The sequence below is a fragment of the Stegostoma tigrinum genome, chromosome 24 (assembly GCF_030684315.1).
Source record: "Stegostoma tigrinum isolate sSteTig4 chromosome 24, sSteTig4.hap1, whole genome shotgun sequence".
NCBI classification, from domain to species: Eukaryota; Metazoa; Chordata; class Chondrichthyes; order Orectolobiformes; family Stegostomatidae; genus Stegostoma; species Stegostoma tigrinum.
In genome coordinates this window covers 47,812,221-47,840,070 of record NC_081377.1, presented here as the reverse complement: position 1 = coordinate 47,840,070, position 27,850 = coordinate 47,812,221, and the positions used below count along the sequence as shown (strand labels likewise).

Below are 27,850 nucleotides of genomic sequence, written 5' to 3'. Positions count from 1 at the left end.
GCTCCCTGGCCTGTGTGTGTCTCAGGCAATGGTGGGGGTGGGGGAAGAAGAACCTGATTCTGCAGACTCGTAATAAAGCTTAGGTTACTTGTTTCCAAGACTTTGACTCCACTGACTCTGTGATTGTGAGCACGTGAATCTATATCTCACAAGTTTGGGGGCTCGTCCGGGATCCACACTCTTGAGTCGTCCGGCGGTGGGTTCGGAAGAAGGGAAGGCACACCCCGCTGAGTTCAGTGGTCCAGGACGTCCCTGCTTGCTGTTGGGTGGCTCGAGCGAGTGGTATCCGGATAGGAGACTCTGGAAATAAGTGGGTTTAGGTTAAGGGTCTCTTGGAACAAAAATCGATCGAGCAATTCTTGTGCACAAGACCCGGGTAAGAAAATTGACTATTAAGTATTATCTGGGCAATCGGGAGTAATCTGTCGAGGGAAAATATTCGACAGGGATGGGGGATCAGCGCGTGAAAGCTGAAAGACCCGGGAAGAGGAGAAGGGGCCGGGAGAAAGGGGTCCCGAGATTCCGCCCGATAGTCCGTTGGGGCGGATGCTAGAGAATTGGAAGGGAGGAAGGATTAGGAGTAGGAATAAAAAGAATACAGTTAAATATTGTTACTAAGGATGAAGCCCCGACAGCTTTTTTATAGAGGTTGCGGAGAAATATGAAGCAAGTTTCGGGCATCGACCCAAACTCAGAATTTGGGCAACAACTTCTGAGGACAAATTTTGTAATCAAATCCTAGACCGATATTGAGTGGAAATTAGAAAAGATGAAAAATTGGAATTAAAAAGCCCCTAGACGAGTTCTTGTCCGACGGGAAGACGAAAAACAAAAAGGAAAGCAAAAATGATGCAGGCGGTAGAGCAAGTTGTTGAAGTGGGAACGTGAAGGACAACGGGCGGCCCCGAGAAGCGGAGGAAGGGGCGCGGCGGGAGGCAAAAGAAGGAAAAGGGAAAGAGAACAAATATGGAAGACGGGACCCTTAAGATGTTATCACTGTAACGAGGAGGGACATTTCAAGCGGGAATGTCCTAAACTAAGGAGGGAGGTCCGCTCCTATGCCTTGACAGAGGAGGAAGATTGGGGGGTCGGGGGTTCCCTTCCTTGGGGTCAAGGGGATATCAACAGGAACCCCTAGTAAACTTAAAAATTAGACCCCAAGGAGAAGAGATGGTGTTTATAGTGGACTCCAGAGCCAAAAGATCGAGCGTAGTACAAATTCCACAGGGTCTGACGGTGGGAAAGGGAAGTATAAAAATCTCCGGAGTCGGGGGGGGGTGGGTGGGCGAAGGGTGATGGAGATGTCGGTGATTGAAGGAGTACATGTAAGATATCGAGGCCGGGAGACAGTAGAGGACCTGATTCTAGTCCCACAAGCCGGGGTAAACCTCATGGGACGGGATCTACAACTCCGTTTGGGGGTAGGGACCGCCCCCATGGAAAGACACATTGTGATCCAGCTATACCACCTAAGGGAGGAAGATGAAAAAGAGATCGAGGACCGAGTCTGGTCTGGGGAAGGGAGCAGAGGAGGCCTGCAGATACCACCCCTTCAGATAACCCTGAAGGAAGGATGTGGTCCAGTACGAGTTAGACAATATCCCATATCGATAGAGGGATGGAAGGGGCTCCAATCGGTTATTGAAAATCTCTTGCGAGATGGACTGATAGAAGGATGCATGTCTCCCTATAATACCCTGGTCCTACCAGTGCGGAAGGCCGATGGGACGTTCCGCCTCGTCCAAGACCTCAGAATTAAATAAAATTGTCCAGACTCGACATCCAGTTGTCCCGAATCCTTATACCATCCTCAATCGGATTCCTCCCAATCATGAGCGGTTCAGTGTGGTTGATCTGAAGGACGCTTTTTGGAGTTGCCCGCTTACCGAAGGGAGTCGGGACCTGTTTGCCTTCAAATGGGAGGACCCCCAGACCGGGAGGAAGCAACAGTACCGGTGGACAGTTCTTCCCCAAAGATTCACTGAATCCCCTAACCTGTTTGGCCAAGTCTATGAGCAGGTATTAGAGGAATACCATGGGGACCCGGGTACACAACTGATACAATATGTGACTGATCTTCTAGTCTGAGGAGAAAGAGAGAAGTACGAGATTCCACTATAACGTTATTAAACTTCCTGGGAAAGAAGGGGTTGAGGGTGTCTAAGAACAAGCTGCAATTTGTCGAGCAGGAGGTGAAATACTTGGGTCATTTAATCAGTCAAGGGAAAAGAAGAATAGGTCCGGAAAGAATCGTGGAATTACTAGTATGCCCCTACCGAAGAGTCGGACAGAAATTAGAAGGTTCCTAGGGCTCATTGGGTACTGTAGATTGTGGATTGACGAATACGCCCGACGAGTCAGGTTTTTGTATGACAAACTAGGAGGAGAAGATGAGAAGATAACATGGACTCCGCAGGAGCGACAAGAGTTCACTCGTTTAAAAAAACAGCCTGGTAAACGCTCCGGTTCTGGCTCTACCCTCAATCAATCAACCCTTCCACTTGCTCGCAAATGCCGAGAACGGGGTAGCCTCGGGAGTGCTAACTCAGAACGAGGAGGGCAGCAGCACCCCATGGCTTTCCTCTCAAAGGTTCTGGATCCAGTATCCCGCGGCTGGCCGGTGTGCCTTCAAGCGATTGCAGCCACGGCCATCCTGGTTGAGGAAAGTCGGAAGCTCACGTTTGGAGGAATCCTGGTAGTGTCCACCCCACATACTGTCAGAACGATTTCTGGCCCAGAAATCTCATCGATGGCTGACAGATTCCAGGATATTGAAGTATGAGGCTATTTTGATGGAAAAAGACGATTTAACCATCGTCACAGACAAGAGCTTAAATCCTTCCCAGTTCCTATATCCGCCCAAGGGAGGGGAAGAATCTGGGAACCTGGAGCATGATTGCAGTGAGGTAATAGAGCTACAGATAAAAAGCAGGGAGGACCTGGAGGAGGAGCCCCTTGCAGAGGGGTGTAGGTGGTTTATAGATGGGTCATCCCGCTGCATTGATGGAAAAAGATACAATGGATACGCCATCATCAATGGGACCATGGAAACCGAAGTAGAGTCCGGGAGACTGCCTGGCGGTTGGTCTGCCCAATCCTGTGAACTATATGCTCTGGTGAGACCGTTGGAATTATTGGAGGATCAAGAAGGTACTATATATGCTGACTCAATACGCGTTCAGGGTAGTACACACTTCTGGGAAGATCTGGAAGGAACGAGGAATGATTACAGCAAGAGGAAAAGAGCTAGCTCATGAACAACTTATTGAAAAGACCTTGGAAGCCCTATTAAAACCTGAAAAGATAGCAGTGGTGCATGTCCCGGGACATCAGAAGGGAAATTCGCCTGAGGCTAGGGGCAACAGATTGGCAGATGAAGTGGCAAGGCAAGCTGCCCAATCTGGGACTGTGCGGATGATGTCCCTTATTCCCCTGAGAGAAGGGGGTAAAGAAGGTGCCGGTGTTCTCGGTGTTTGATGAAGGACAAATGGAGGAGCTGGGAGCCAGGATGACGAGAGATGGGAGGTGGTGGCTACCTTATGGGAGACAGCTGTTGAGCAAGGAGATCACCAGAGAACTGTTGGGAGAACTGCACTCACAGTCGCACTGGGGAGCCCAAGCATTATGTGATGCTCTCTTGCGGGTGTATGCCTGTAGGGGGATCTTCACTCTGGCAAAGCAAGCGGTCTCTCGATGTATAATTTGTCAGAAGATAAATAAGAAAGTGATGACAGCCATGCCAGGAGGGGGACAGCCATTGGCAATTCAACCGTTCCAAAGAATACAAGTGGATTTCACTGAGATCCCCAGCGTCCAGAGATGGAAGTACCTGTTGGTGATAGTTGATCACTTTACCAGGTGGGTGGAAGCCTTTCCCGCCGTCAGTGCCACGTCCCAAGTGGTGGCCAAGATTCACTTGGAACACGTGATTCCCAGGTATGGGATAATAAAGTCCCTAAACTCAGATTGTGGAACACATTTTGCTTCCAGGACACATGAACTGACTTGTGACACTTTAGGGACGAAATGTAAGTTACATGCACCATGGTACCCACAGAGCTCGGGAATGGTCGAACAAATGAACGCCACTCTAAAGACTCAGATAACAAAATTGATGGCAGAGACGAAGCTTCCCTGGACTAAATGTTTGCCGATAGCTCTGCTCAGGATACGCACCGCTCCACGCAGAGATATAGGGATGTCCCCTTACGAGATGTTGTTCGGGCTCCCATACGTGGGAAAGATAGAAGGGGTGCCCACTATTGAAGGTAATGATGTATTTCAAATGAACTATTTACTGGCAGTCTCTCGTTCCCTTACAGAGTTAAAGGCCAAAGGGCTGTTGGCGCAGAGTCCTCCTCTCGATTTTTCTATCCACTCGATCAGGGCGGGAGACTGGGTTCTGGTCAAGTCGTGGCAGGAAGAAAAACTCCAGCTGCAGTGAACTGGTCCATACCTGGTGCTGCTGACAACAGAGACAGCAGTCTGAACGAAAGAAAAAGGGTGGACGCATGCAGCACAGATAAAGGGACCAGTGGATCCGCCAGCTGAGGAAGAGTGGGAGGCACGGGAGGGGAACAACCCATTGACGTTAAAATTGAAGAAGAAGATAAAATGAAGGGTTTACACTGTACTGTTATTTTATTGTTAATTGTAGCCTGGGGAGAGGGAAAGAATCATTTTACCGCTTATGTCAAAACTATGCTAGACAAACGGGGCGCACCAACTGCTGGGTGTGTGCTGCAATCCCACATCATGGGGAGTCCAGAATTCCTCTGACCAAAGAAGAAATAGGCGAGGTGCTGCAGTTTGCCTCCACTTTAAATGATACGTGGGAATCGGTCAGGGGTGCATGGAATTCTAGTCACGGGAATTGGTAGCCACGTTGGGGAAGGTGGAACAGGAGCAAGGGGAATTATAGTTTCAAGGGATGGTTTCCTCAGCCGGCCCCAGGGACCCAAGGTGCAAATGACGGTCTCAGAGTTTCGCCACCTGGGGGACAGGTTAACTCAACGTGTTTCTGTAACTGGAATGATAGAGCCCCGTTCCAGTTGGGGAATTTGTCTTGTAAACTAAACATTCTAGCCTTAGACACCACCCTACCCCAAGTTTTGAATGGGACACGCTGGGTTTGCCATAAAAGGCGTATCCATATCTACCCGGGGACATGCACCAACACCAAGGGGAGGAGGGGTCCGGGTGAGGGAGATCCTTGCCCCATGATCAAAAGGGATGAAGTGGCTGTTGTTACCTAGCCCATTTGGTTCCACATATGAGACTCCTGGGGCGGCCCCTAAGCTAAACCAGAGACAAGGAGGAGGGAGACGTAACCTCCGAAAAGTAACTGAGGGGGATTGTCTCCTCTGGACCTTGTTACCCATGTATGGGACTGCCCGATCAGGGAGAGAGATGCAGAAGCTGGCAGCCTCTCTGGAGGAGTTGGCCAACGACACTTCTGATGCTTTAGCCGATACCCAATCCCGGGTGGAGGCCATAACCACTGAGCCGATTGCCACTAGGCTAACGGCTCTTCAAAATCAGATGGCTCTAGACATTGTTCCAGCCAAAAAGGGCGGTACCTGTGCACTAATTGGGGTAGAATGTTGTACATACATACCTGACACCTCCCCAAATATTACTGATATCTCCCAGCACGTGCGAGACCAGATCGCCAAAGTAAGGGAAGCCGGTAACAAGTACCGGAACGAAAAAGGATGGGAATGGGGAAATTGGGGATTGACCGGTGGCTGGTCAATTGGCCATTTATGGATTGCTGATACTAGTGGGTCTGGTGGTGGGGCTCAATGTCCTGAAATGTGTATTGAGCCGATTGATGACATCCCTTGAAGGGGTGACCCAGATTCACCGCCAAAGGCTTCTGCAATCGGAGGATAGTATGCAGCAGAGAGAGATTCAGAGGATGCTCCGGGCGTTCGAGGGACGGGATCCCAAGGTGCAGTTTAATCATGATGCATAGCAAAAAGAAAAAGGGTGGATTGTGAGAGATAAGGATGATTAAACTGCAGTGAAAAGAATTACTCAGCTTTGAACCAAAAGACATCTAGTACTGAGCCGTGATAAGAAAAGGAGGTGAGGGCCAAGTGGTTAGAAACCAGAATGAACTGGTCCAAAACTACTAGCAGACACCCAGAGGGTGAAAAGGTCAAGCTTTGCACAATAGACATAGTTGAAGTGCATGCCTAATGAGAGAATGCATATTAACTTTTATGCCCATGCTTGCGAAGCTGCTTAATTAACATAACATGCGATGTATGAAGGGGGTGGGACAAGGGAAGTAACGGGAAGATTGTGCACCTTGGAGCTCAGATTGGACGGAGCCAAAAGGGGAGGATCTGGCTGGAAAAATGATGTATAAAAAGAGGAGGCTCCCTGGCCTGTGTGTGTCTCAGGCAATGGGAGGCACCTGATTCTGCAGACTTGTAATAAAGCTTAGGTTACTTGTTTCTAAGACTTTGACTCCACTGACTCTGTGATTGTGAGCATGTGAATCTAAATCTCACAATAAATGAGGTCAGGGTAATAGATTGATAGGAAACAGTAACTATAACATTCAGTTTGAGAGTGAGAACTTGGGTCACAAACAACTGTGCCAAACTTAAATAAGGGTGATTACAAGGAATGACAGCAAAGCTAGCTGGAGTGGACTGTGTAAGAGGTATAAAAGCAAAACAATTAAGAAACATTTGCAGACATTTAAGAAAATAGCTCATGATTTGCAGGAAAGATATGTCCCAGTCAGACAGAACAATTCTAGGAAGGGGACAAGCCAAACATGGTTATAAAGGAAATTGAGGGTAGCATTGGACTCACCCCCTCCAACTGAGTAACACTGCAGGAAATTTAGTGAATTCATTGGCTGGTGACCACTACCATTGGGGAATGCTTCTTAAAAACCTGCAAATTAGAAAAGTGTACTAAGTGACTAACTGAATGTCAAAGACAGTGCAATAACGGAGAACAAGAAATAATAGGTAAGTCAGCCGAATTATGATCAGAGAAAGATGGTAAGGTTAACACGGGAGAAACTTTTAAGGTTAAATAAGACCAGGGCATCATAAGATATAGGATAATTAGGTCATTCAGTTTGCAAGAATCATTCGAGGAATGAGAAAAATCAGTTATAAGCTGAAGAAGTTGGGGTGTTATAATTGGAGAGAACAAGGTTAAGAGGAGATTTGAGATAATGGGAACTGCAGATGCTGGAGAATCCAAGATAATAAACTGTGGAGCTAAATGAACACAGCAGGACAAGCAACATCTCAGGAGCACAAAAGCTGACGTTTCAGGCCTAGACCAGCTCTGATGAAGGGTCTAGGCCCGAAACGTCAGCTTTTGTGCTCCTGAGATGCTGCTTGGCCTGTTGTGTTCATCCGGCTCCACATTTTATTATCTTAAGAGGAGATTTGATACTGTTTTTCAAAATCACGAGCGAGCTGCACAGACGTGACAGGTAGAAGCTGATCTCTTTTGTAAAATTAAAAAAAATTAACTTGATGGACGATAGACCACCCTGCAAGAGCTGAATGGATTCCTTCTGGTTATAGTTTCCTGACAGAGAGTGAAACAGAGTATAAAAAGTGACATAGACAGTTGGTACAGAGATAGTAGGACCTGCCGATGCTGGAGCATCCGAGATTACACGGTGTGAAGCTGGATGAACACAGCAGGACAAGCAACATCAGAGGAGCAGGAAAGTTTGACGTTTCAGATCAAGACCCTTCATCCGAGACAGTTGGTACTGGTTTTGCTGTGAACGGTGGGGGCGGAGAGCAGAAGCTGCCGTTTTCAATTTGCGCGCGCCTGCAGGAGCCAAGGCCCCGCGAGCCCCCGCGCGCTGCCGCCATCTTGGATCAGAGTTGTTTCTGGAAACAGCCGCGCGGCCCCGATAACAACAACAACCGTCAGGCAGGAGTGAGGACCGACAATGGGTAAGTGTGTGTGTGAGGGAAGGGGGTTCGGGGGCGAGGGAAGGGGGTTCGGGGGCGAGGGAAGGGTTGTGGTGGGTTGAGGGTGAGGGGACAGGAGGGGTGGGGGTTGCGGGAGGAGTCGAGGCAGAATTGGCAGGACGGGAGGGGCAGGGATGGGTTGAGGGGACAGGAGATGTAGGGGCAGGTCGGGAGGAGTGGGGGCAAGGGTGAGGGTGTGGGGGCGGGACACGGGGAGAGGGGAAGGGGGCGAGGTGGACGGGACGTGGGGAGGGGGGGGGGGGCGGAGCGGGGAGGGGGGGGGGGGCGGAGCGGGGAGGGGAGGGGGGGGCGGAGCGGGGAGGGGAGGGGGGGGCGGAGCGGGGAGGGGAGGGGGGGCGGAGCGGGGAGGGGAGGGGGGGGCGGAGCGGGGAGGGGAGGGGGGGGCGGAGCGGGGAGGGGAGGGGGGGGCGGAGCGGGGAGGGGAGGGGGGGGCGGGGCGGGGAGGGGGGGCGGGGCGGGGAGGGGGGGCGGGGCGGGGAGGGGGGGGCGGGGCGGGGAGGGGGGGGCGGGGCGGGGAGGGGAGGGGGGGGCGGGGCGGGGAGGGGGGGGCGGAGCGGGGAGGGGGGGGCGGAGCGGGGAGGGGGGGGCGGAGCGGGGAGGGGAGGGCGGAGCGGGGAGGGGAGGGGGGGGCGGAGCGGGGAGGGCGGGGCGGGGCGGGGAGGGGGGGGCGGGGCGGGGAGGGGGGGGGGGGGCGGGGCGGGGAGGGGAGGGGGGGGCGGGGAGGGGGGGGCGGGGCGGGGAGGGGGGGGCGGGGCGGGGAGGGGAGGGGGGGGGGGGGCGGGGAGGGGAGGGGGGGGGGGGCGGGGAGGGGAGGGGGGGGCGGAGCGGGGCGGGGAGGGGAGGGGGGGGCGGGGCGGGGAGGGGGGGGCGGAGCGGGGAGGGGAGGGGGGGGCGGAGCGGGGAGGGGGGGGCGGGGCGGGGAGGGGGGGGCGGGGCGGGGAGGGGAGGGGGGGGCGGGGCGGGGAGGGGGGGGCGGAGCGGGGAGGGGAGGGGGGGGCGGAGCGGGGCGGGGAGGGGAGGGGGGGGCGGAGCGGGGAGGGGAGGGGGGGGCGGAGCGGGGCGGGGAGGGGAGGGGGGGGCGGAGCGGGGCGGGGAGGGGAGGGGGGGGCGGAGCGGGGAGGGGAGGGGGGGGGCGGAGCGGGGCGGGGAGGGGAGGGGGGGGCGGAGCGGGGAGGGGAGGGGGGGCGGAGCGGGGAGGGGAGGGGGGGGCGGAGCGGGGAGGGGGGGGGGCGGGGAGGGGGGGGGGGGCGGGGAGGGGAGGGGGGGGGGCGGGGGAGGGGAGGGGGGGGAGGGGAGGGGGGGGCGGGGAGGGGGGGGGGGGGCGGGGAGGGGAGGGGGGGGGCGGGGGAGGGGAGGGGGGGGAGGGGAGGGGGGGGCGGGGCGGGGAGGGGGGGGCGGGGCGGGGAGGGGAGGGGGGGGCGGGGCGGGGAGGGGAGGGCGGGGCGGGGAGGGGAGGGGGGGCGGGGCGGGGAGGGGAGGGGGGGGCAGGGGGGGGCGGGGCGGGGAGGGGAGGGGGGGCGGAGCGGGGAGGGAGGGGGGGGCGGGGAGGGGAGGGGGGGAGGGGAGGGGGGGGCGGGGCGGGGAGGGGAGGGGGGGGCGGGGAGGGAGGGGGGGGGCGGGGAGGGAGGGGAGGGGAGGGAGGGGGGGGCGGAGCGGGAGGGGAGGGGAGGGAGGGGGGGGCGGGGAGGGAGGGGAGGGGAGGGAGGGGGGGGCGGAGCGGGAGGGGAGGGGAGGGAGGGGGGGGCGGAGCGGGAGGGGAGGGGAGGGAGGGGGCGGCGGAGCGGGAGGGGAGGGAGGAGCGGGAGGGGAGGGGAGGGAGGAGCGGGAGGGGCGGGGAGGGGGGGGCGGAGCGGGAGGGGGGGCGGAGCGGGAGGGGGGGGCGGAGCGGGAGGGGGGGCGGGAGGGGGGGCGGGGAGGGGGGGCGGAGCGGGAGGGGGGGCGGGGAGGGGGGGGCGGAGCGGGAGGGGGGGGGGCGGAGCGGGAGGGGGGGGCGGAGCGGGAGGGGAGGGAGCGGAGCGGGAGGGGGGGGGCGGAGCGGGAGGGGAGGGAGGGGGGGGCGGAGCGGGAGGGGGGGCGGGGAGGGGGGGGGCGGAGCGGGAGGGGGGGCGGAGCGGGAGGGGAGGGAGGGGGGGCGGAGCGGGGGGGAAGGGGGGGCGGGGCGGGGCGGGGTGGAAGGGGGGCGGGGCGGGGTGGAAGGGGGGGCGGGGTGGAAGGGGGGAAGGGGGGGCGGGGTGGAAGGGGGAAGGGGGGGCGGGGCGGGGGGGAAGGGGGGGCGGGCGGGGGGGAAGGGGGGGCGGGGAAGGGGGGGAGGGAGGGGCGGGGACGAGGGGGCGGGGACGGGGGGGCGGGGAGGGGAGGGGGGCGGGGAGGGGTGGGCGGGCGGGGCGGGGAGGAGAGGGTGGGGGCGGCGCGGGGACGGAGGGAGGGGCAGGGAGGAGGGGGCGGGGAGGGCTGGGAGGGAGGTGGGGCGGGGAGGGCTGGGAGGGAGGGCTGCGGGGGAGGGCTGGGAGGGAGGTGGGGCGGGGAGGGCGGGGAGGGCTCGGAGGGAGGGGGGGGAGGGAGGGGGTGGGGGGGAGGGGCCGGGGGTGGGACGGGAGGCGGTGCGGGCCGAGTGGGCAGGGCATGGGCCGACTGGGATGAGGGGACGGGGACGGTGGGGTGGGGTGAGGGGATGGGATTTGGGTGAAGGGTCGGGGCGGGGACGAGGCATGGGGTGAGGGAATGGGAGGTACAGGGGCTGGGTGAGTGGATTAGGGGGCAGGAGGTGCAGGGGTGGTGTGAAGGGACTGGAAGGGTGAGGGGATGGGAGGGTTGCTAGTGGGCTGAAGGGGACGGCTGGGGTGGCGTGAGGGGGAGGGGTGTGGGTGGCGTGATGGTACGGGATGGGGAGGGACAGTGTAAGAGGACAGGTTGGGTTGGGTTGGGTGGGCAGGGTGAGTGGCGTGGATGGAACAGACGGGGATGGGAGGAGTGTGGGTGGCTAGGGTGAGTGAGTATGGATTTTAGGTTTAGAAGAGATCCAAGAGAATTTTTCTTCATTCAGAGTGATGAGGATTTTGAGCTCTGTGCCTAAATGAGCACTAGCAACAGATACACTCAAATCACTTCAAAAATCCATGAAGTGTTGTACTTTTTACAATGTGCAAACACCTCAAAGCTCTTCAGAAGTACTTTTGAAGTGGGCACTGTTTCAAATCAGGAAACAAAGCAGCCAATTTACAATCCACAGATATTCACAAACATCAAAGTGACAATAATGTGATTTTGTTTGTGATTGAGAGATTCCATGCGATCTAACATTCCAGAGCAGCCTTCCATATGGAACTTTACCAAAGGCCATGCTGAAATCCATATAGACTACAAACTACTGTCCTACCCTCTTCAAGTTGTCTGGTCACTTCATCAACAAACTTTAACAAATATGTGAAGCATGATCTCCCGTGCACAAATCCATGCTGACTACTCCTAATCAAACCCTCTTTCTAAATCCACATATAGCGTATCTCTCAGAATCTTATCAAGTAACTTAGCTATCACTGATGTTGGGGATATTAGTCTGTTGATTTGGAGCCAATGTGTTTGTTGATGGAGTTCTGGTTGGAATGCCATGCTTCTAGGAATTCTCGTGCATGTCTCTGTTTGGCTTATCCTAGGATGGATGGGTTGTCCCAATCAAAGTGGTGTCCTTCTTCATCTGTACGTAAGGATACTAGTGATAGTGGGTCATGTCGTTTTGTGGCTAGTTGATGTTCATGTATCCTGGTGGCTAGCTTTCTGCCTGTTTGTCCACTGTAGTGTTTGTCACAGTTCTTGCAAGGTACTTCGTAGATGATGTTTGATTTGCTTGTTGTCTGTATAGGGTCTTGATGACATGACCCACTCTCACTAGTATCCTTACATACAGATGAGGAAGGACACTACTTTGATTGGGACAACACATCCATCCTAGGACAAGCCAAACAGAGACATGCACGAGAATTCCTAGAAGCATGGCATTCCAACCGGAACTCCATCAACAAACACATTGATTTGGAGCCAATCTACCGTCCTGTGAGAAAAAGAACAGGAAATGTCATCACCAACCCAAGGAAACCTAAACAGATAAATAGAAAGTGGGACATAACACCAGCTCTTCATCAGAGGCTCACTGATGTTACCTCGAATGGTAACGAAACGTCTGAAAACGAACCTTCCAGCTCAGCGAGCAAACTCACATCCAGAAACTCAACCTGAGCTACAAATCTTCTCAAAACTCATTAAGCCTATATTCTGCATATCAAGTTTGACCTTACAGAATGAATCACTTCACACTTTTCTGGGTTGAATTCCATCTGCCACTTTTGTCCAGCTGTGTATCCTGTCAATGTCCTGTTGGAACCTACAACAACCCTCTACACTGTCCACAACTCCACCAACCTTCATGTTGTCAGCAAACTTACTAACCCATCCTTCCAGTTCCTCATTCAAGTCATTTATAAAGATTGCAAAAAGCAGAGGTCCCAGAACAGATCCCTGCGGAACACCACTGGTCACCGAGCTCCATGCTGAATACTTTCCGTCTGTTACCGCCCTCTGTCTTCTGTTCGACAGCCAGTTTTGTATTCAGACAGCTAATTTCCCTGAATCCCATGAGCATCCCTTGTGGAACCTTGTCAAATGCCTTGCTAAAGTCCATATACACCACATCCACTGGTCTACCTTCATCAGTGTGTTTTATTTTATCCTCAAAGAATTCGGTAAGGTTTGTGAGGCATGACCTGTCCCCCCCCACCTCCCCCAAAGCCATGCTGAATATTTCTAATCAAACTGTGCTTTTCCAAATAATCATAAATATTATCTCTCTGAATCCTCTCCATTAATTGCCGACCACAGAAGTAAGACTCACTGGTCTGTAATTTCCAGGATTATCCCTATTCCCTTCCTTCAACAAGGGAAAGACATTTGTCACCTTCCAGTCATCTGGTACTACTCCAGTGGATAGTGAGGATGCAAATATCATTGCCAAAGGGGCAGCAATCTCTTCCCTCATTTCCTGTAGAAAGCTTGGTATATCCTGTCTGGCCCAGGGGACTTAGCTATCCTCATGTTTTTCAAAATTTCTAGTACATCCTTCCTAACATCCTGTTTGAGCATATCTGTCTGTTTCATATTGTCCTCACAAACGTCATGGTCCCCCTCACTGGTGAATACTGAAGCAAAGTATTCATTAAGGATCTCCCCTACCACGTCTGACTGCATGCACAAGTTCCTTCCACTATCCCTGATTGGTCTTACCCTCACTCTGGCCATCCTCTTGTTCCTGTTGTAAGCATAGAACGCCTTGGGGTTTTCCTTGATCCTCCTCGCCAAGGTTTTCTCAGACCCCCTTGTACCTCTCCTAAACCCATTTGTCAGTTTCTTCCTGGCTGCCTTATAGACCTCTAGAGCCCTGTCTGATCCTTGCTTCCTCAACCTTTATATAAGCTTCCTTATTACTCTTGACTAGGTGTTCCACATGTCTTGTCATCCAAGGTTCTTTCACCTTACCATCCTTTCCTTGCCTCAGTGGAACAAGCCTATCCAGTACTTGTAGCAACTGCTCCCTGAACAACCCCCACATTTCTGTTGTGCGTTTCCCTGAGAACATTTGATCCCAATTGGTAGTTCCTACCTAATTGCATTGTAATTTCCCCCTCCCCCAATTAAATACTCTCCTATACAGTCTGCTGCTATCCCTTTCCATAACTGTAGTAAAGGTCAGAGAGTTGTTATCACTATCAAAGAAATGCCCTCCCACTGAGAGATCTGACACCTGGTCTGATTTGTCGCCAAGCACCAATTCCAATATGGCCTTCCCACTAGTCAGCCTATCGACACATTGAGTCAGAAATCCTTCCTGGACACCTGACAAAATCTGCTCCGTCCAAACTATTTGCACTTATTTATTAGTGGAGTTGAAGTCACCCATGACAACAACCCTATTACTTCTGTGCCTAACCAAAATCTGTCTCCCAATCTGTTCCTCAGTGTCTCTGTTGCTGTTGGAGTTCTATAGAAAATTTCCAATGAAGTGACTGCTCCTTTCCTGTATCTGACTTCCACCCATACTGGTTCAGTGGACAAACCTTCCTCCACGACCACCCTTTCTGCAGCTGTGATACCATCCCTGAACAGCAAAGCCACTTTCCCATTCTCTTTTACCTCCCTCCCTATTTCTTTTGAAATATCTATGCCCAGGAACATCCAGCAGTGATTCCTGCCCAAGTTTCCGTAGTGGCCACACATCATTCTTCAAAGTACTGATCCGTGCTCTAATTTCGGCAGCCTTACTCCTGACGCTTCTTCCATTGAAATAGACACACCTCAACCCATAGCACTGACTGCCACTTTGCCCTATCACCTGCTTATTCTTCCTCGCAGATTCTCTGCTTGCTCTGTCTGCCTGATCTGTAGCTTCAGTTCCCACCCCCTTGCCAAGCTAGTTTAAACCCTCCCGAAGAGCTCTGGCAAACCTCCCGCCCAGGATACTTGTGCTCCTCCAGTTAAGCTGCAACCCATCCTTCCTGTACAGGACCCACCTTCACCAGAAGGTATCCAATAATTCACAAACCTGAAGCCCTCCCTCCTACACCAGCTGTGTAGTCTCATGTTCAGCTGCACTCGCTCTCTGTTTCTGGCCTCGCTAGCCCGTGGCACTGGTGGTAATCCTGAGATTACTATTCTGCTTGTCCTGGCTTTCAGCTTCCATCCTAACTTCCTAAATTCATTTTTCAGGTCCTCATCCTATTTCCTAGCTATGTCATTGGTACCAATGTGTACCACAACTTCTAGCTGCTCTCCCTCCCCCTTAAGAATTCTGAAGACTCAATCCGAGACATCCCTGATCCTGGCATCCAGGAGGCAGCATACCATCTGGGAGTCTCACTCGGTACCACAGAATCTCCTGTCTGTTCTGGATAAATACGAGGTATTGAATTTTGGTAAAACAAACAAGGCAGGGCTTGTACAATTAAAGGTAGGGCTCTGGGTAATGTTTTCAGAGGCCTAGGGATTCAGATACATAATACATGAAAGTTGCATCACAGGTACACCGTAGTTAATAAGGCATTTAGCATGCTTGCCTTCATTGCTCAGAGCTTGGACTGTAGGGATGTCATGTCAAGGTTGTACATGATGTTGGTGAGGCCTCTTTTGGAGTACTGTGTGCAGTTCTGGTTGCCCTGCTTATTAAATTGGAGAAGGTTCAGAAGAGATTAACCAGAGTGTTGTTGGGACTGGAGGGCTTGAGTTAAAGGATGGCCTGGGTCTTTTTCTCTGGAGTGTAGGAGATTAAGGCATGACCCTAAGAGGCTTATAAAATCATGGCCTAATGGTATTATTGTTAGACTATCAACCTGGAAACTCAATTCATGTTTTGATATCCAGGTTCAAATCCTGCCACAGCTAATGGAATTTTAATTCAATTTTTGAAAAATCTAATTGAATCCATCTTGACTGATGGAAAACCCCTTCTGGTTCGCTAACGTCCTTTTTAGGGAAGAAAATCTGCTGTTCCTACCTATTCTGGCTGCAGGTGGCTCCAGACCCACAACGTGGTTGTCTCTTTTCTGTAGGCAATTATGGATCGGCAGTAAATGCTGGCCTACCTACAGCCACCCACATTCTGAGGGTGGTTTATTTTTAAAAAGTCATGAAGGCAAAGATAAAGTGAATGGCAAAGGTCTTTTCCCAAGGGATGAGTTCAAAACTACGGGTCATTTTTTAATGTGAAAAGGGCATCTTTTTCACAGAGGGTGGTTTATATATGGAATTACCGGCTGGGGTAGTGATAAATGTAGGTATAGTTACAATGTTTAAAAAACATTTTGATAGGTACATGAGTAGGAAGGTTTAGAGGGATGGGGCCAAACACACGCAAGTGGGGCTAGTTTAGTTTGGGAAACTTAATCAGCATGGACAAGTTGGACTGAAAGGTCTCTTCCCATGCTGTATAACTCTATGACTAGGACCAGAGGGGACAGCTCTTTAGAACTGAGATGAATGATGTTGTCAGCCAGAAGGTGATCAACCTGTGGAACTCATTTCAACACAAAGTTGTGAAGGCTAGGTTATTGGAGGCTGTCGTACTTAAGACAGAGGTAGGAAAGTTCTTGATTAGTAAGGGGATCAGGGTTATGAAGAGAAGACAGGAGAATGGGGTTGGAAAACATCAGCCATGATCAAATGTTGGAGCAGACTTTGAGCCAAATAGCCTAATTCTGATCCTGTATCTTATGATAGAACATAGAACATTACAGCACAGTACAGGCCCTTCGGCCCTCGATGTTGTGCCGACCTGTCATACCGATCTCAAGCACATCTAACCTACTCTATACCATGTACGTCCATATGCTTGTCCAATGACGACTTAAGTGTACTTAAAGTTGGCGAATCTACTACCGTTGCAGGCAAAGTGTTCCATTCCCTCACTACTCTCTGAGTAAAGAAACTACCTCTGACATCTGTCCTATATCTTTCACCCCTCAATTTAAAGCTATGCCCCCTCGTGTTCGCCATCACCATCCTAGGAAAAAGGCTCTCCCTATCCACCCTATCTAACCCTCTGATTATTTTATACGTTTCAATTAAGTCACCTCTCAACCACCTTCTCTCCAATGAAAACAGCCTCAAGTCCCTCAGCCTTTCCTCGTAAGACCTTCCCTCCATACCAGGAAACATCCTAGTAAATCTCTGCACCCTTTCCAAAGCTTCCCCATCCTTCTTATAATGCGGTGACCAGAACTGTACACAATACTCCAAGTGCGGCTGCACAAGAGTTTTGTACAGCTTCACCATAACCTCTTGGTTCCAGAACTCAATCCCTCTATTAATAAAAGCTAAAACACTGTATGCCTTCTTAACAGCCCTGTCAACCTGGGTGGCAACTTTCAAGGATCTGTGGGCATGGACACCGAGATCTCTCTGCTCATCTACACTGCTAAGAATCTTACCATTAGCCCTGTACTTTGCCTTCCGGTTACTCCTACCAAAGTGCATCACCTCACACTTGTCTGCATTAAACTCCATTTGTCACCTCTCAGCCCAGCTTTGCAGCTTATCTATGTCTCTCTGCAAACTACCGCATCCTTCGTCACTATCCACAACTCCGCCGACCTTAGTGTCGTCTGCAAATTTACTAACCCATTCTTCTACGCCCTCATCCAGGTCATTTATAAAAATGTCAAACGGCAGTGGACCCAACACTGACCCTTGCGGTACACCACTAGTAACTGGTCTCTAGGATGAACATTTCCCACCAACTACCACCCTCTGTCTTCTTTCAGCAAGCCAATTTCCGATCCAAACTGCTATATCTCCCACAACTCCATTCCTCCGCATTTTGTACAATAGCCTATTGTGGAGAACCTTATCGAACGCCTTGCTGAAATCCATATACACCACATCAACTAGTTTACTCTCATCTACCTGTTTGGTCACCTTCTCAAAGAACTCAATAAGGTTTGTGAGGCACGACCTTCCCTTCACAAAACCGTGCTGACTATCCCTAATCAATTTATTCTTTTCCAGATGATTATAAATCCTATCCCTTATAACCTTTTCCAATACTTGACCAACAACTGAGGTAAGGCTCACTGGTCTATAATTACCAGGGTTGTCTCTACTCCCCTTCTTGAACAGGGGAACCACATTTGCTATCCTCCAGTCATCTGGCACTATTCCTGTAGACAATGACGAGTTAAAGATCAATGCCAAAGGCTCGGCAATCTCCTCCCTGGCTTCCCAGAGGATCCAAGGATAAATCCCATCTGGCCCAGGGGACTTATCTATCTTCACCTTCTGAAGGATTTCTAATACCTCTTCTGTGTGAACCTCAATCCCACCTAGTCTAGTAGCCTGTATCTCAGTATTCTCCTCGACAGCACTGTCATTTTCTAGAGTGAATGATGTTGAAAAATATTCATTTATCGCTTCCCCTATCTCATCTGACTCCACACAACTTAACACTACTATCCTTGATTGGGCCTAATCTTACTTTCGTCATTCTTTTATTCCTTAAATACCTATAAAAAGCCTTAGGGTTTACCCTGATCCTATCCGCCAACAACTTCTCATGTCTCCTCCTGGCTCTGCTGAGCTCTCTCTTTCGGTCTTTCCTGGCTACCTCGTAGCCCTCAATTGCCCTAACTGAGCCTTCACATCTCATCCGAACATAAGCCTTCTTCTTCCTCTTGACCAGAGATTCCACCTCCTTCGTAAACCACGGCTCCCACACTCTACAGCTTCCTCCCTGCCTGACAGGTACATATTTATCTAGGACACCTTTGAAGAGCAGGTGTGCATGCTGGAATGGATAGAGATAGAGGAAGCTGATGTGCTGAAAATTTTGTCAAACATTAAGATTGACAAGTCGCCAGGCCCAGACCAGATTTGTCCTCGGCTGCTATGGGAAACGAGAAATGCAATTGCTTCGCCACTCGCGAAGATCTTTGCATCCTCGCTCTCCACTGGAGTCGTACCTGAGGACTAGAGAGAGGCAAATGTAATTCCTCTCTTCAAGAAAGGAAATAGGGAAATCCCTGGCAATTGCAGACCAGTAAGTCTCACGTCTGTCGTCTGCAAGGTGTTAGAAAGGATTCTGAGGGATTGGATTTATGACCATCTGGAAGAGCATGGCTTGATTAAATGCAGTCAACACGGCTTTGTGAGGGGCAGGTCATGCCTCACAAACCTTATCGAGTTCTTTGAGGATCTGACTAGAAAAGTTGATGAGGGTCGAGCTGTGGATGTGGTCCATGTGGACTTCAGCAAGGCATTTGATAAGGTTCCACATGGTAGGCTCATTCAGAAGGTCAGGAGGAATGGGATACAGGGGAACTTAGCTGTCTGGATACAGAATTGGCTGGCCAACAGAAGACAGCGAGTGGTAGTAGAAGGAAAATATTCTGCCTGGAAGTCAGTGGTGGGTGGTGTTCCACAGGGCTCTGTCCTTGGGCCTCTACTGTTTATAATTTTTATTAATGACTTGGATGAGGGGATTGAAGGATGGGTCAGTAAGTTTGCAGACGACACGAAGGTTGGAGGTGTTGTTGACAGGGCTGTTGTAGGCTGCAGCGGGACATTGACAGGATGCAGAGATGGGCTGAGAGGTGGCAGATGGAGTTCAACCTGGATAAATGCAAGGTGGTGCATTTTGGAAGGTCAAATTTGAAAGCTGAGTACAGGATTAAGGATAGGATTCTTGGCAGTGTGGAGGAACAGAGGGATCTTGGTGTGCAGATACATTAGATCCCTTAAAATGGCCACCCAAGTGGACAGGGTTGTTAAGAAAGCATATGGTGTTTTGGCTTTCATTAACAGGGGGATTGAGTTTAAGAGTCGTGAGATCTTGTTGCAGCTCTATAAAACTTTGGTTAGACCTCACTTGGAATACTGCGTCCAGTTCTGGTCGCCCCATTATAGGAAAGATGTGGATGCTTTGGAGAGGGTTCAGAGGAGGTTTACCAGGATGCTGCCTGGACTGGAGGGCTTATCTTACGAAGAGAGGTTGACTGAGCTCGGACTTTTTTCATTGGAGAAAAGGAGGAGGAGAGGGGACCTAATTGAGGTATACAAGATAATGAGAGGCATAGATAGAGTTGATAGCCAGAGACTATTTCCCAGGGCAGAAAAGGCTAACACGAGGGGTCATAGTTTTAAGCTGGTTGGAGGAAAGTATAGAGGGGATGTCAGAGGCGGGTTCTTTACACAGAGTTGTGAGAGCATGGAATGTGTTGCCAGCAGCAGTTGTGGAAGCAAGGTCATTGGGGACATTTAAGAGACTGCTGGACAGGCATATGGTCACAGAAATTTGAGAGTGCATACATGAGGATCAATGGTCGGCACAACATCGTGGGCTGAAGGGCCTGTTCTGTGCTGTACTGCTCTTTGACTCCTGGCTGAGAGGTAGGGACACTACTTCTGCACCACATGAGACAAACACCAAGAAAGGTAGACCTAACTGACTTATAACTCTGAGTTTTATGGCTTGAGTCAGCTATATATTTCACTAAAGTGTAGATGAGAATTTGCCCTTTCAGTGTTCTATGTTGTCCTTTTTTTAATTCATTCACAAGATGTGGAAGTGCTGGCCATCCTTACCCATCTCCAATAGCCTAGTGAGCAGTTAAGAGTCAACCACACTGCTGTGGGTCTGAAGTTATTTGTAGGTTAGACCAAATAAAGCTCCCAGATTTCCCAAAGGGCATTCATGAATCAGATGAGTTCTTAATAATTAAGAACGGTTGCTTGATCACCATTAGATGAGCATTCCAGATTTTATGAAGTTCAGATTTTACCATCTGTCGTGGAGAGATTTGATCCTAAGGCCCCAGAACATAGAACCTAGAACAATACAGCGCAGAACAGGCCCTTCGGCCCTCGATGTTGCGCTGACCTGTGAACTAATCTAAGCCCCTCTCCTGACACTATCCCATCCATATGCTTATCCAAGGACTGTTTAAATGCCTCTCATGTGGCTGAGTTAACTACATTGGCAGGCAGGGCGTTCCATGCCCTTACCACTGTCTGAGTAAAGAACCTGCCTCTGACATCTGTCTTAAATCTATCTCCCCTCAATTTGTAGCTATGCCCCCTTGTACAAGCTGAAGTCATCATCCTCGGAAAAAGACTCACTGTCCACCCTATCTATTCCTCTGATCATCTTGTATTTCTCTATTAAAGCCTCCTTCTCTCCAAGACGCAAGTCCCTCAGCCTTTCTTCATAGGGCCTGCACTCCAGACCAGGCAACATCCTGGTAAATCTCCTCAGCACCTTTTCCAATGCTTCCACATCCTTCCTGTAATCGGCCAAACAGAACTGCGCGCAATGTTCCAAGTGAGGCCGCACTAGCGTTTTGTACAGTTGCAGCATGACATCACAGCTCCAGAACTCAATCCCTCTACCAATAAAACCTAACACACCGTAAACCTTCTTAACAGCACTGTCAACCTGGGTGGCAACTTTCAGGGATCTATGTACATGGACACCAAGATCCCTCTGCTCATCTACACTACCAAAAATCTTTCTATTGTGCTGGTATTCTGCCTTCCCATTATTCCTCCCAAAGTGAATCACCTCACATTTATCCGTATTAAACTCCATTTGCTACCTTTCAGCCCAATTCTGCAGTTTATCCAAGTCTCCCTGCAACCTGCAACATTCTTCCACACTGTCCTCCACTCCACCGACTTTAGTGTCATCTGCAAACTTACTAACCCATCCACCAATGCCTGCGTCCAAGTCATTTATAAAAATGACAAACAGCAGTGGTCCCAAAACTGATCCTTGAGGCACACCACTAGTAACCGACTCCAGGCTGAATATTTTCCATCAACCACCACTCGTTGCCTTCTTACAGAAAGCCAGTTTCTAATCCAAACTGTTAAATCTCCCTCAATCACATGCCTCTGCATTTTCTCCAATAGCCTACCATGAGGAACCTTATCAATGGCTTTACTGAAGTCCATGTACACCACGTCAACTGCCCTCCCCTCATCCACATGCTTGGTCACCTTCTCAAAAAACTCAATGAAGTTTGTGAGACACAACCTGCCCTTGACGAATCCATGATGACTATCTCCAATCAAATTGTTGCTTGCTAGATGATTATAAATCCTATCTCTTATAATCCTTTCCAAAATTTTTCCTACAACAGACGTAAGGCTCACTAGTCTATAATTACCTGGGTCATCCCTGCAGCCCTTCTTGAACAAGAGCACATTTGCAATCCTCCAGTCCTCTGGTACTAAACCTGTAGACAATGAGGATTCAAAGATCAAGGCCAAAGGCTCCGCCGCCACCTCCCTAGCTTCCCAGAGAATCCACGGAAAGATCCCATCTGGTCCAGGGGATTTATCTACCTTCACACCTTCTAGAATTGATAACACCTCCTCCTTACTAACCTTAATCCTTTCAATTCTAGTAGCCCGTAACTCAGTCATCTCCTCTACAATATTCTCCTGTTCCTCAGTGAAAACAGATGAGAAATAATCATTTAGCACCTCTCCAATCTCCACAGGGCCCACATACAACTTCCCACTTCTATATTTGACTGGCCCTATTCCTATCTTGGTCATCCTCCTATTCCTCACATAACAATAGAAAGCTTTAGAGTTCTCCTTTATTCTACCTGCCAATGTCTGCTCATGTCCCCTCCTTGCTTTTCTTAACTCTCTCTTTAAATCCTTCCTAGGTAATCTGTAACTCTCCATTGCCTCATCTGAACCATCTCGTCTCATCGTCACATAAGCCTCCCTCTTCCGCTTAACAAGCGATACACTTACTTTAGTAAACCACGGTTCCCTTACCTTATCGCTTCCTCCCTGCCCTACAGGGACATACCTGTCAAGGACACGCAATATCTGTTCCTTAAACCAGCTCCACATTTCGATTGTCCCCATCCCCTGCATTTGGCTCCCCCATTCTATGCCTCCTAAGTCTTGCTTAATTGCATTATAATTGCCCTTCCCCCATCTATAACTCTTGCCCTCTGGCATGTTCCTACCCCTTTCCATTGCTAAAGTAAACATAACCGAATTATGGTCACTCTCTCCAAAGTGCTTACCTATCACTAAATCAAACACCTGGCCTGGTTCATTACCAAGTACCAGGTACAGTGTGGCCGCCCCTCTTTTCAGCCCTTCGACATACTGTGTCAGGAAACCCTCCTGCACACATTGGACAAAAACTGATCCATCCAACGTACTAGAGCTATAGCATTTCCAGTCAATGTTAGGGAAGTTAAAGTCTCCCATAATGACCACCCTGTTCTTTTCACTCCTGCCCAGAATAGTTTTGCCCATCCTCTCCTCCACATCTCTGGAACTTTGCGGGAGCCTATAAAAAAACTCCCAGCAGTGTTACCTCTCCTCCTGTTTCTGACCTCAACCCATACCACCTCAGTAGACGAGTCCTCGTCAAAAGTTCCTTCAGCCACCGTTATACTGCCCTTGACTAACAAAGCCACACCTCCCCCTCTTTTACCACCTTCCCTGACCTGAATGAAAGATCTAAACCCTGGAACCTGCAACATCCATTCCTGACCCTGCTCTATCCATGTCTCCGAAATGGCCACAACATCGAAGTCCCAGGTACCTATCCATGCTGCAAGTCACCTACCTTATTCCGGATACTCCTGGCATTAAAGTAGACACACTTCAACCCAGCTTGCTGTCTGCCAGCACACTCCTGTGAGAGTGAGGTCCTGTCCATGTCCTCCCTATGCTCATCCTCCTGTGTACTAGGACTGCACCTCAGTTTCCCATCCCCCTTCTGAGCTAGTTTAAATCCACCCGAATAGCACTAGCAAATTTCCCACCCAGGGTATTAGTGCCCCTCTTGGGCCAGGAGCTCTGGATTGCAATTCCGGTGACATTACTATTGTGCCACCACTCTTGAATTTTCAGAATCCACTCGCAGTGAAACCTTACTCAACCCCTGCCATTAATCTCTGTCTGTTTGTCACACCATGTCTGTATTAGGCTTGATATTTTCTAATCAGCCTGTTCATCTATGTAATTACACACCTCTGCAGCAAATGGGACTTGATTCAGAAGTAGGACCACTAACACTGTGCTAAAGAGCTTCTAGTAGAACTTAGTTGATTGAGAGCAAGTCCTTTTTATTTTTGGGATGTGGGCTTTGCTGGCTGTCCAGCATTTTTTGATGCTCATTGGACCTGTGTAGGATGTTGGTTTCTGGTAAGGCAAAGGGTCTAGATGGGAAAGATAGAAAATGATACTTGTGGCAAAACCCTTGTACATCTGTCTTTTTGCTGTGTAATTCATTATGTTGTTATCCATTTGTTAAATACTTTCTCAAAACCATCAGGTTGCCATTTTAGCCTTTGAGTGTATTGCATACAGTAGTACTAAATGTCTTGGACTGGGCTTATACAAATTCTATAAAGAGTTTATGACCTCAACTGTTTACATGCTTAAGATGTGCCAGAAGGTAAAATAAAACAAGAAAAGCATGAGGGGAAAAGAGCTTCTTGCTAGCAGAGAAACCTTTAAAGGAATTTACAGTTCCTTTTTGCAAGGAACTTCCTCAGGAAGTGGTGGATGTGGGTACATTACAACATTTAAAAGACATTTGGATAGGGACATGAATAGGAAAGGTTTGGAGGGATATGGGCCAGGAACAGGCAAATGGGACTTGTTAGTGTGGGGTTATGTTTGGCATGGACTGGTCAGACTGAAGAGTCATACAGCACAGAAACAGATCCTTTGAAAGCAGAAATAAAGCACTCAAACTGAAGTCACGCACCTTCTGTGGAGAGAAAAACAGTTAAGGTTTTGAATCCAATTACTCTTTATCAACTGTTGTATCTATGGAGGTAAAGTATTGTAGAGTACTGTACAGCAAAGAATTATTTCAAAAATAAAAGTCCACAGCAAATCCTCTATTTGTTAGCAGCCCAGCTTGGGGGGTTGGGGGTCTTTGATAAGTATGCAACGATGTGACTCTTGTGATGACACATGAGACACTGATACAAAATGTGACCAAGAACTAAACATACTAAAATAGGGAATGATGCTGCAAATGAGGAGGGATGTGCAAAAAAGAAACATTTTAAAGCAGAAGAAACGTTAAAGGGGGAAATTTAGAAAAAGACAAGTCTTCCATGTAACTTGAATTTTGAAGAATTGTACTATTATGTGCTTTAAAAATCCCTGTTTATTGCTATTAGTCCATTGAAATTTTGTGACCTAAATAAATTTAAGTTTTGAAAGCTTTTTAAGGATTGCTGACAAAATGGCTTGTCATCTTTTATGCTAAAAATATTGCATCATGAAGTAATGCAGACCTCATTGTGCATTACGTTAGATTGTTGCTGTAGCAGTAAACGGACTCTTTGTTCTGTATGAGTAGGTAAGAGTGGGATTTGTTTAACTGATAATGTAACCTGGTTAAAAAACAATAAATGCTATTTGTGTAGTTTGGTCAGGCTGTTTTATCAAATACTCTATCACAGCACTAAATACATTGGGAGGATGATGTAGCAATCTAGTTTATTAAAGAAAACAAAGTTTGCATTTGTTTAGCATTGTTTATGCCCTCATGACCTCACAAAGCACATCTCAGCCAATGAGTTGCATTCAAAATGTGTCTCTGTTATGTAGGCAAAAGCAAGCAGTCAATTTACACAGTAAGGTCCCTAGGATGAATGACCAGTTAACCTGTCTTTTTAATGTTGGTTGAGGAACGAATGTTGACCAGGATACTAGAAGAATTCACTTTGCTTCTTTGTGAAAAAGTGCTATGGAATCTCTTGTATCAACTTGATCGCTCTGACAACACTTTTATAGCAATCTTAAGGAGTGGACATTGCTGGGAAGGCTGCAATTTATTCCCCTTTCTTAGCTGTCTTTGACAGGGTGACGGTGATGATCCTCCTTGAACTGCTGCAGTCATGTACTTGAGGTACACTGAAAATGCTGTTTAGAAGGAAATTCTCAGATTTTGCTCCTATGACATTTACAAGGCATCTGGATGGGTACTTAAACAGGAAGAGTTAGAGGGATATGGGTCACGTGCTGGGAAATGGGACTAGATTAATTTAGGACATCTGATCAGTGTGGAAGAGTTGGCAAAGGGTCTGTTTCTGTGCTGTACAGCTCTTTGATTCTTTGACTCTCTTTAACAGTGTCCAGAGGTAATATTATTAATGCCTGTGTAATTTATCACAACCAGGAGATAGGATTGCTTTCTAACCTAGATATTTGTAAACTTGGGTATTAAAACTAATAGATACAGAGCTATGCTGGGTTAATGTAGCAATAGTTGAGGAATGTGTGAGTGCTTCATACACTTAAGTTGAGGCAATCAAGTGTACTTTTCCTTGAGTTGGCAGTGCTTGAGCATTTATTTACCATAAAATGTAACTTACTGATGTGATCAGAATTATTTTCGCGATAAATTCTTACTGATTCAAAAACAGTATGTAATCTTTGACATTACAAGATTTAATTTAAGGCATGAGGTTGGGGCAGTGTAAGTTGTGCAAAATTTCCTGTTGGTGGAAAGATTGAGAACAAGATGGCACATATTAAATATAATTGATAAAAGAAACAGCAGAGATATGGAGAGAGACAATTGACAAAATAAGTAATAGAAGCATGAGTAGAAATAGTCACACAGCAACTGGTTAAGTTCTGGAAAGGCATTATGTGAACAGTGGCTGACAAACTTGAACTTTTCAGAAATGTGGAGCAGTCTTCCAATGGAGTCCCTTGCAGCACAGGATCATCAACGTTTTGGGGGTATGGAGGAGTGGATGCTGGGTCTGGTGACGGGTGGGGAAGTTGAGCAGCACCCCCTTATGCACGAGCTGCTGTATTTTGGCATGTCTTCATTCACAACTCACTGAAAAGCTTAGGACCCTTTAAACGGCTTTTCAATGTATCAGTGAATGCATACGGAGGTTGGATAGAGTGCTGAAGTCATTATCATGTCAGAAGCTGTGCAGGGGTATGATCAGTTGCATAGTTTTTACCCTGGAGTTTGTGGTTTTAACCTGTCTAACATTTCCTGGTTGACAGTCCACATAACTATGTTGCATCTGTACCAGGTTTTCAGCTTTTGTCTGGGTGCCAGGGAGCTGTGAATTTCCCCTTATAAGTTAAAATTTCATCAGTGGGCCAAATGGCATTTATCTGTACTTCAGGGATTCTGTTCTCTGATTCCTGTGAAAACGGTGCATTGAAACCCCCAAGGAGTACTGGCAGAAATATTTTTGATATTATTAATATTTTTAATAACTTCCATTCTCCAGCCATCTGGAGACTGGAAGACCCAAGCCAGTGTCCAAGGTGGAGATGAAGCATTAGGTGAATTGTTCATTCAGAGAGCTAGCATAGAACAAATGTGACAAAACAAACTAGCCTCTTTCTGTCCTGCAACAATTCTGTGATAATGTCTGTGGCTAGTTAAGTTGACATAACCCAATTAAGATTACGTAAACAGCATTGTTTGAAAATGGCTAAATCAGAGAGTTGTTAGGATTTGGAATGGGCTGCCTGTGAGAGTGGCAGAGGTGGATTCCCACAGAAGGTTCCAAAAAACACCTAGACAAATATTTGAAAGTGACAAATTTAGAGGGCTATGGAGATAGGGCTGAAGAATGGAACTAGCTGGTATAGACACAATGGGTCAAGTGGTCTCCTGTACTATAAAGTTCAACAATTTGATGAATTTATGATTGCCTATTTTGCATAGGATACAGTGTTAATCTTTTGGCGTGCAAGCTCAAATGTGACATTGATATAAGAGTGCCTGACTGCAGTATATTCTCTGGAATATATTTCAGCAACCTTGACAGACTAGGTCCTTTCTTTTATCTTCTGTGTAAATTTACATTAAACTGAACGAGTTGGGATAATGAGAAACACCGATTCTCTACTCAAAAACCCTCTACTCAAAAGCTATCTGGTGTCATAATTTCAGCTGAGCAACTTGGTATATTTAGTTACAGAAGATATAAAGAATGTTACCGACTGACTATTTGAGACAGTCTAACTTGAATAAGGCAAGCCTTCAATCTGGTCATTTAGTGTTGAAATTTTTGCTTCTCTATTATTATTATTATTATTATTATTATTATTATTATTATTATTATTATTATTATTATCCAAAACTCATGTTATGAAGCTCCAAGATTTTGATCAAAGTTGAAAGGCATTTTAGAAAAAAACATTTGGATGAATTAGGAATTGTACTTTAATTGTTGCAGAATGTTTCCCAGAATCTTAAAATTACTACAGTAAGTTGAAGTAGAAAGCTAGCATTTTCAACAAAGCTCAAAATAAACAATGTCAGATGAATTGATTCCTGAAATTACTAA

At 48.9% G+C, this 27,850-nt stretch overlaps 1 protein-coding gene across 1 annotated transcript in view; it reads left to right on the top strand.

The window, feature by feature from the left end:
* Positions 1 to 7,843: 7,843 nt before the first annotated feature.
* The window catches only part of LOC125464944 (importin subunit alpha-7), a 122,401-nt gene continuing 102,394 nt past the window's right edge, over positions 7,844 to 27,850 (top strand). Inside the window, exon 1 of the mRNA XM_059654427.1 lies at positions 7,844 to 7,949. Coding sequence (XP_059510410.1) covers positions 7,946 to 7,949 — 4 coding nt within the window. The 5' untranslated portion in view covers positions 7,844 to 7,945. The remainder of the gene's footprint in view (positions 7,950 to 27,850) is intronic.